The sequence below is a fragment of the Sinocyclocheilus anshuiensis genome, unplaced genomic scaffold (assembly GCF_001515605.1).
Source record: "Sinocyclocheilus anshuiensis isolate Anshui unplaced genomic scaffold, SAMN03320099.WGS_v1.1 scaffold614, whole genome shotgun sequence".
Lineage (NCBI taxonomy): Eukaryota > Metazoa > Chordata > Actinopteri > Cypriniformes > Cyprinidae > Sinocyclocheilus > Sinocyclocheilus anshuiensis.
The window spans coordinates 482,039-492,857 of record NW_015542367.1 but is presented as its reverse complement, the minus strand read 5'-3'; the positions used below and the strand labels follow the sequence as shown (position 1 = coordinate 492,857).

The window sequence follows — 10,819 nt, the reverse complement described above, 5'->3', positions numbered from 1 at the left end:
CACACACACACAGGTGAGAATGTGACACTCACCTGGCCACGACCTCATTGTCAACTTTGATGATGCAGTACGGATCACTGGTCCCAGAACTTGACAAAAACACACATCATCCTCATGTCAACAGCATAATGACGACAGAGTACTAGATCAAACACTTGAGAACATTCTCAGAACGTTCTGGCAAGTTCTCTCATACTTATGAACGGTTTTCCAGTAACTTTAATAGAACATTTGTTTGAAGTTTTTTAATAACATTCTCGAAACGTTAGCTCAAAAACATTATTTATACGATGCTCACAGAACGTTTTAGTTTTTCAAATGTTACTTGCCTACTTACTAATCGTTTTAGAATGTTCACTGGACATTCAAAAGTAATGTTGTTGTAATGTTTTCACAATTATAAAATGGAATGTTCGCTTAACCAAGAAAAAAAAAAAACATGTTTAAAACATAAATGAGACATTTTAGTTGGATGTTGGTCTAATGTTTTTTTAACGTTACATTTTAATGTTTTGAACGTTCAGAGAACATTCAGAAATAACATTTTCATAACTTAATAGGAATATTACCAGAACATTCTGTCATAGTTATGTACAAATGGTTTTCCAGTAACATTAATAGTACGTTTATTCAATGTTATCTGGTCTTTAATAACACTCAGTGTTGGGGGTAACGCATTACAAGTAACGCAAGTTACGTAATCAGATTACGTTTTTCAAGTAGCAAGTAAAGTAATGCATTACTTTTAAATTTACAATGAAATATTTGAGTTTTCTCATGTATTGACTGCAGCTCTCCTGTCGTCATGCTGAGAGAAATCAGGAGTGAGTGCAGATGTGTGTGTGTGTGAACACAATGTTACTCATCACACTTGCACAAAAACAGATTCAGTATTCCTCAAAATGTATAAAGCCGTGAAATGCAAACTCAGAATGTGACGCAACCATGCAATAATTAAATATATTAAATAATACAAATATCCTTTATGTATTTAATCCCATTTTATCAATGTCTTTGCTGCTGAACTTCAATGCTCCAATTAAACCATGCTAAGCAAAAATGACTTTAAATAAACATAACATTTATGTTGAGAGGTTTGTTTGAGCGGCGCTGTCTGTACAGACATGAATTTACATTTCATCCAGCCTGAGGCTTATTCATTTCACTTTTGGCACTTTTTTACATTTGCCAAAATAGAATTTTTTATATTAAAAACAAGCAAGCAAGCCCAGCCCAGATTTAAAAAGTAACGCAAAGGTAACGCAACGCATTACTTTCCGTAATTTGTTAATTTTTTAGGGAGTAACGCAAAATTGTAACGCATTCCTTTTAAAAGTAACTTTCCCCAACACTGATAACATTCCCATTGTTTTATAACAGAGGACATTAACAAGTAACGTTCCCATAATGTTTGCAAAATTAACAGCATGACCAAGGAAATAAAATAAAAGATAGTAAAAAAAAAAAAAACCGTTCAGAGACCATTCAGAAATAACGTTTTCAACGTTGAAGCCAAACATATTTCTGTGAGCAGGAAACATTTGTGATCAGTAGCATAACTCTCACGAGAGCCAGGCTCTTTTGCGTGAACTTACACGTCTTTTGCAGGCAGATTGCGTCCCTCGACGATGCGAAAGTAGAGAGAAGTGTTTCTGGCCATGATGAGAGGAGCTCATGTCACTGAAGATCTGCAGGACTGGATCAGAGCTGGTCAAACCCCGAGAAGCATCATGATCAAAAACCTGAAGCTCAGATCAGGAGGGATGAAGACACTTAGATAAAAACCTAATCTAAAAGACATGGCATGAATTCAATTATAACGTCGCCTGCAAGATCCAAAAAGAAGTCAAATAAAGCATATCTTCAATGCAATAACTATATCATGATGTTCAGGTGATGATATGATCAGATCCGCTCTGGAGTTTCACACCGGCTTCACCTGCGTAAATCCAGATCCATTGATCCTGCGCCCATCGATGCACTCGATCAGTTATGCATCGGTGCCGTTAATGTTTTCTGTAGTCATTATGCGATCTAGATGCATTATTGTCATTGCAACAGTGCGTGAGTCGTGATGCCTCTGTCTCTGTTCTCGGGTGATGATGAGATGATGATGATGATGAGGCTTCAGTGATGCTGATGAGAAACTGAGTGAACAGCGACATCTGCTGGTGAGCGACGCACAGTGCAGCGTCCTGCTGCTGTAACCACAGAAACGTCGTTCACATCACAACGTTATACTACAGTATATAACATTCCCAATATACTGTATATATACATACACACTGCCGTTCAAAAGTTTGGGATCAGTACGATTTTTAATGTATTTTTTTTTTAAGAAGTCTCTTCTGCTCATCAAGGCTGCATTAATTTGATCAGAAATACAGAAAAAAACATTAATATTGCGAAATATTATTGCAATTAAAAATAATGGTTTTCTATTTTAATATACTCTAAACTGTAATTTATTCCTGTGATGCGCAGCTGTATTTTCAGCATCATTACTTCAGTCTTCAGAGTTACATGATCTTCAGAAATCATTCTAATATGCTGATTTATTATCAATATTGGAAACAGATTTTCTGCTTAATATTTTTTTTGGAACCTGTGATACTTTTTTCAGGATTCTTTGATGAATAAAAAGATCAAAATAACAGCATTTATTTAAAATAGAAATCTTTTGTAACAATATACACTACTGTTCAAAAGTTTGGGGTCAGTAATTTTCTTTCTTTCTTTCTTTTTTTTCTTTGAAAGAAAGTAATGCTTTTATTCAGCAAGGATGTGTTAAATTGATAAAAAAAAGTGATCATAAAGACTTATATTGTTAGAAAAGATTTCTATTTGAAATAAATGCTGTTTTTTTTAACTTTATTCATCAAAGAATCCTGAAAAAGTTATCACAGGACTGAAGTAATGATGCTGAAAATACAGCTGCGCATCACAGGAATAAATTACAGTTTAGAGTATATTAAAATAGAAAACCATTATTTTAAATTGCAATAACATTGTACAATATTACTGTTTTTTTCTGTATTTTTGATCAAATAAATGAAGCCTTGATGAGCAGAAGAGACTTATTTAAAACAAATATATATAGCTGGGTTGTAACTGATTACATATAATCTGGATTACGTAATCAGATTCCAAAAATGAATGCAATACAAAATAAGGAATAAGAGCTGCAGTATGTAACAATAAGTTGAACAAAAATATTAATTAAATATGAATTAAAACTTAGACATAATAATAAATCTATTATGTCTATGAATGAATTATTAAACTAAGAAAACTTCTAGACATATGAAAGAGCAGCCCCTCATGCTGAAGGACCTCAGGACGCCACTGGTGCGCATGCGCAAACTTGCACGCACAGTTCAAAAGAATTGTCACTTGAGTCTGTAATTTGTTATTATACATAATAAACATCAAACATACGTTCGTATTTAAACTCGACACGCCTTAAGCATCAGTCTTTTCCTCTCCAGAAGCCGAAATATAAAGCAGGCAAGAGTTTCGTTCAGTTGAATCTCTGTTTTTAGTGTCAGTTATAAGAGATTTACCATTTTACAAGCTGAAAAGACACTAACGATCAATAAATAATTCATATCGATTACGAAACTATCTATGTAATAATCATCACAATATTTTAAAGTATATTAAAATAGAAAACCATTATTTTAAATTGCAATAACATTGTACAATATTACTGTTTTTTTCTGTATTTTTGATCAAATAAATGAAGCCTTGATGAGCAGAAGAGACTTATTTAAAACAAATATATATAGCTGGGTTGTAACTGATTACATATAATCTGGATTACGTAATCAGATTCCAAAAATGAATGCAATACAAAATAAGGAATAAGAGCTGCAGTATGTAACAATAAGTTGAACAAAAATATTAATTAAATATGAATTAAAACTTAGACATAATAATAAATCTATTATGTCTATGAATGAATTATTAAACTAAGAAAACTTCTAGACATATGAAAGAGCAGCCCCTCATGCTGAAGGACCTCAGGACGCCACTGGTGCGCATGCGCAAACTTGCACGCACAGTTCAAAAGAATTGTCACTTGAGTCTGTAATTTGTTATTATACATAATAAACATCAAACATACGTTCGTATTTAAACTCGACACGCCTTAAGCATCAGTCTTTTCCTCTCCAGAAGCCGAAATATAAAGCAGGCAAGAGTTTCGTTCAGTTGAATCTCTGTTTTTAGTGTCAGTTATAAGAGATTTACCATTTTACAAGCTGAAAAGACACTAACGATCAATAAATAATTCATATCGATTACGAAACTATCTATGTAATAATCATCACATCACATCATCACATCACATTACATGATCACATCACATCATCACATCACATTACATGATCACATCACATCATCACATCACATTACATGATCACATCACATCATCACATCACATTACATGATCACATCACATCATCACATCACATTACATGATCACATCACATTACATGATCACATCACATTACATGATCACATCACATTACATGATCACATCACATTACATGATCACATCACATTACATGATCACATCACATTACATGATCACATCACATTACATGATCACATCACATTACATGATCACATCACATTACATGATCACATCACATTACATGATCACATCACATTACATGATCACATCACATTACATGATCACATCACATTACATGATCACATCACATCACATCATCACATCACATTACATGATCACATCACATCATCACATTTACATTACATGATCACATCACATCCCATCATCACATCCCAACATCACATCCCATCATCACATCATCACATCACATTACATGATCACATCACATTACATGATCACATCACATCACAGCATCACATCACATCATCACATTATATAATCTCTTAACATTACATCACATCATCACATCACATTATCACATTACATAATCTCTTAACATTACATCACATCATCACATCACATCATCACATTACATAATCTCTTAACATTACATCACATCATCACATCACATCATCACATTACATAATCTCTTAACATTACATCACATCATCGCATCACATCATCACATCACATTACATGATCACATCACATCATCACATTTACATTACATGATCACATCCCATCCCATCATCACATCGCATCGCATCACATCACATCACATCACATCACATCACATCACATTATCACATTACATAATCACTTAACATTTCATCACATCACATCACATTACATGATCACATCACATCACCGCATCACATCACAGCACCGCATCGCATCATCACATCACATCACATCATCACATCACATCACATCACATCACATCACATCACATCACCACATCACATCCATCAACATTACATCACATCACATCACATCACATCACATCACATCACATCACATCACATCACATCATTACATCGTCTTAAAAAGTATTAATTACACAAATTAAGGCCTTAAAAAGGTCTTAAATCAGAGCAGAACGTCTTAATTCATAAAGTCATGGCATTAAATATTACATGCACTACCAAAAAAATGAATATCATCCTCAGTGTTTTTGTTTTACAATGCAAATATCTAAACATCCTTAAATCAAGATACATTTATTGGACATGCAAATTGAAGATATGAAGTCTTGTTTTCTGAGAAAATGAACAAAATTATGTGAGTTTATGATTAAAACGAGCAAATACAGTATCTATCAATGAGTATGAAAACTTTCAAGAAAAGTACAGAAATAGATATAATAAAATGCATTACGGCAAATAGTTGAACGGATTTTGTAGTTTTCCTTCCAAATCTTCATGTATATAATGTTTAGTGATCGTTTGGCAGTGAAAACTCTTTCTGCTCACTCTGCTGTTGTAGTTGGAGAAATAAAGGTTTGTTTCAGCTCGTTTCAGCAGCATCTGTCCTACACCACGCTCAATGATCTGGCTCAAGCGCTCATCGATGGGACGGTGTATGAAATAATTCAAGGGCTGCTGGACATTCAACACCTGATGGAGTAAAACCTCTACAACCAGAGACAGAAACTACACTGCGAGCACAGAGGTGTGTGTGTGTGTGTGTGAGTGTTTCAGGCCATGCTGAAAACTGTAAGATGTTGACTGTGTGTGATCTGTCTGTGTGTGTGTGTGTGTGTGTGTGTGTTTCAGCTCTCAAGCAGGATTTGGTGCGGAAACACAAACAGGCTCTGCAGATGTGCAAGTATCACAATCTGGCCGTTCTGAAAACCAACCAAAGAGCAAAAACTGAGGTACGATGAAGTGTTGGTTAAGGTGGCTATATGTGCTCTGTGTCCTGGATATGTCCTGGCCGGGATTTCTAAGTTGCCTAAAATATCTGGTTTTTGGCTTTGTTTTCCTGTTTTCATTACAGTCATTACTTGTTGAAGGTAATCACTGAAAACTAGTTTGACCAATATTGTGCAGACAGGGCCTAAAATTAACACACCAAAGCACCAAATGCCAGTTGGCTGTTTTTTTATTTCTTTTTATTTTTATTAATTCTAACAATTCCTGGGAACATGATATGGTTTAGCATGATTATCAAATTTGCAAATGCTGTTTGAGTTTGAGTGGCTGATAAACATCTTTCTAAGTTTTTAACGAGAATGCTTTTATAAATGTTGTCAACTAAAGAAAAGCATTTCAAAAGAGGTTTATTATTATTATTATAACAGCATTCATTAACATGATAATAATAAATATTATTATTAATATTATTGTTTTAAATAGCAACATTAATAATAATAACAATAATAATAATAATAATAATAATATTTTAAATAACAACATTAATAATAAAATATAGATAAAATAGATAAAATAAATATAAATAAAAATTAATAATTATAATTATTATTATTATAATTATATAAATTAAATGTATTATCATTAAAACTTTTCAGTTCAATAGTATTATAGTGATATTTCTTCATTGATTTATTTTGGTACATGTTAGTATTATATTTATTTGGATGATAATATTTGTTTTCTTTAAAAAGTCTGTTTCAGACTTATCTTTAATAATCATATGAATTATGTTTGACTAATATTTTGACATTATAATAACAGTAATCATGTCCAATGTTATTTTATAATTTTATACTAACTATACAATATTTATTGTTTATTGTTATTTATTAATTATATTTTCTTTCTTTTTTTTTAGTTCAAGTTTGTCATGTCGTACTGTTAATATTAATATTGCCATTTTTATTATTTTTTTATTTTATTTTTATTTTATATTTATATTTCACTTTGATTTATATTTATTTCAGTTTAGTTTTGGTAATTTTTTAGTAAATTTCAAATTTTCATCGAAAATGTGACCATTTTGTATTTATATACTAACTATACATTATTTTTTTTATTATTTATTAATTATATTTTCAGTTTTTTATTTTTAGTTCACGTTTATGTCATGTCATACTGTTAATATTAATATTGTTATTTTTATTTTATATTTCTATTTCACTTTGATTTATATTTATTTCAGTTTTAGTTTTAGTAATTTTTAGTAAATTTCTAATTTTCATCGAAAATGTGACAGTATTGTATTTATATACTAACTATACATTGTTTATTATTACTATTTATTAATTATATTTTCAGTTTTTTATTTTTAGTTAACATTTATGTCATATCATACTGTTAATATTAATATAGTTATTTTTATTTTCTATTTCAGTTTTAGTAATTTTTAGTACATTTCTAATTTTCATCTAAATTGTGACAAAATGTTTTTTTTTTTTAAGTTCTAGGCATTGTATATAATCGACCAATCGTGCCACACGAGAAGGTGGGATCTACAGATCAAAACAATGCAAATACACATACAGTATATAACATGTATGAGGACTGTAGAGCAGGTCAACAGAAAAACGAAGCCAAAACCTTGGCATTTTTAGGAGGTGTCTGGGTAAAAGAGGACGTATAGTCACCGTAGTGTTAGTGTGTTTCTCTTGAGTCCATCAGCAAACACTGTCTCTCCGTCACCGTTTCAGGCTCTCGATCAGCGGGTGAAAGAAGAGCAGAGGATGACGGACGAGAAGGTCGTGTCTGAGATGATGCTGAAAGAATCGGACACCAGTCAAACTCCTCAGTTTCATCATGAAATAAGTGCGGATGATCTGTTTTGACTGCTGCAGGACGCTGGACCTTCAAAAGTGTTTATACAAATCTCTTTTAGATGATGATGATGGGCTGGAAATGTCTAACGTGAGTCGTGACAATGGACAACACTGAAGACGTGCCCACCACTTTTCTTTTGACATTAAATATCGTTTTGTAATTATATGAAAAACTGGTTTGCATCTGAGCTTGTTTGCACACAAACAGTGCGCTGTTATGATTTATGTTACATGTGAAGGGACCATATTTGTTTATTCTTGAATAAATAAAGTCTGCATTTATCGACTCTCATTTCTTTGAACATGATTTGCATCATTAAATCACAAACACACGGCTGACTGTCAGGTTTGCTTCATTGAATGTTCAGAGAGCATGTAAATAAACCCATTGATTGTAATTAATAAAGAATAATAGCTTTTGCTATAGAGATTTTTCATCTGTATATATATATATATATATATATAAGAAATGTTTTCAAATTTGAATTTATATTGGTGTACAAAGCATATATATTTATATATATACATACACATTACCGTTCAAAAGTTGGGATCAGTAAGATTTGTAATATTTTATTAAAGAAGTCTCTTCTGCTCACCAAGGCTGCATTTATTTGATCAGAAATACAGAAAAAACTGTAATATTGTGAAATTTTATTGCAATTTAAAAATTATATTTTTTTTATTTTAATATAGTTTCAAATATAATTTATTTCTGTGGTCAAAGTCTTGTTTTTTTTTCTTTTTAAGAAATGAATGTTTTTATTCAGCAAGGATGTTTAAAACTGATAAAAAGTGATAATAAAAGACTTACATTGTTAGAAAAGATTTCTATTTTAAATAAACACAATTATTTTTTACTTTATTTATCAAATAACCCTGAAAAAGTATCACATGTTCCAAAAAAAAAGCAGCAAAACTATTTCTAACATTGATAATAAATCAGCATATTAGAATGATTTCTGAAGATCATGTGACACTGAAGACTGGAGTAATGATGCTGAAAATACAGCTGCGCATCACAGAAATAAATTACATTTTAAAGTATATAAAATTTTAAAAAACATTATTTTAAATTGTAATAATATTTTACAATATTACTCTTTTTTTTCTGTATTTTTGGTAAAATAAATGCAGCCTTGATGAACAGAAGAGACTTCTTTAAAACACATTAAAAATATTGCCGATCCCAAACTTTTGAACAGCAGTGTATATATGTGTGTGTGCAATTTAATTTAAATTCAATTTACATTGATATTTTTAATATTTATATACAAATAAAATACTGTATATATATATAGTATTTAATTTGTATACAAGTATTTAAAAGTATTGATTTGTTAAAATATTTAATAAGTTTTTCTTATATCATCATGTGGTTAGTAAAATAAATAAATAATAAATAAAATACATTTTAAATATTTACATAGAGTTTTTTTTAATAAGACTATATTTAAAAAAAAAATGATGTAAGTGATAAAAATATTTAACCAGCCCCCTTTACATCTGAATCTTCACTGTGCCTTTTTATATTTATGCATTTTATATATATTCGCTCGAGCAGTTTAATTTGAACTGTTTAATGTGCATGCGATTTGTCAATCTGCCTGCTAAAATGATTAATGAAAACATGAGGCACATGTACTTTAAAAATATATATTTTTTCTGTCTGATTCAAGGAATGAGCTGCTTATATAAGGCAAAGGTTTTGAAATACCTTGGAGTACTATGGTGCTACCACAGTACAGTAAATCAGCTCTAGAGCTACATAAATGTATTCGATTTATTTGCTCTATAGTTAGTTTGTTCAGCTTTAAGCAGATGTCATGGAGCAGCCAGTGGGTGGCGCTGGTGAATCTCTCTCTAGCTAAAAGTGTTCATGGCAATGTTCCGAGTCATGCAGCGACTACCCAGCTGGATTTTCCAGTCATGTGTAAGTAGTTCATCTGTTTTCTCAGCTCTCTTTTCCTCTTAGGCAGGAGTGTGACGTGACCAAACGCAAAATGAATCTGTCATTTCTCTCTCATAGGAACCGATTCAATCGAGTCAGTTAGATGATTCATTGAAAAGCGTTCACAGAAAGTGTTCTTTTTAGAGTACAAATCATGTTTTTTTTACTGTTAATGTGTTCATGTTTGATGTTTTCAATAAATCTTGTGCCAGATCAATCTGCTTTGATTATTAAATTTGATAATGTAGTCAACAATATAGACAAACAATATAGACTGAAAAAATTGTTTTTGTAAATATTTTTCAAAATATACAACATTTTTTTTTGCTAAAATATATTTACGTAAATATATATTTTGTACCAATTATAAATATAAATATAGTTTTTTAAAACATTTTAAAATATATTTTTCCTCCATTTTTTTCAGTCCAAGAAAATGCAATGACGTATGTCACATTTGAGGAAAAACTAAACGTAGGCTACTGTAAGGTTTGAAATTACAGTTTGAAATATATTTTGGTATCCGAAATTTCATTTTTTTTTATTGGGCTTAATGTTTACAACATACATTTAGCATGTATTTAAAATATATTTTAAACAGAAACATTTTATTTTATTTAATTTTTTATTTTATTTTTGCTATTTGATATGGAGGACCAAAATAATGAGTGCCTTGTGTCTTTACAAACTACAGTAG

The 10,819-nt window shown here is 30.9% G+C and overlaps 1 protein-coding gene and 1 pseudogene across 1 annotated transcript in view; one reads left to right on the top strand and one right to left on the bottom strand.

The window, feature by feature from the left end:
- The window catches only part of rasal1 (RAS protein activator like 1), a 25,089-nt gene extending 23,323 nt beyond the window's left edge, over positions 1 to 1,766 (bottom strand). Inside the window, exons 1-2 of the mRNA XM_016491171.1 lie at positions 1,596 to 1,766; positions 33 to 89 (exon numbers count right to left, since the gene is read on the bottom strand). Coding sequence (XP_016346657.1) covers positions 33 to 89; positions 1,596 to 1,660 — 122 coding nt within the window. The 5' untranslated portion in view covers positions 1,661 to 1,766. The remainder of the gene's footprint in view (positions 1 to 32; positions 90 to 1,595) is intronic.
- LOC107692207 (protein DGCR6-like) lies at positions 1,662 to 8,180 on the top strand (annotated as a pseudogene).
- Positions 8,181 to 10,819: the final 2,639 nt, after the last annotated feature.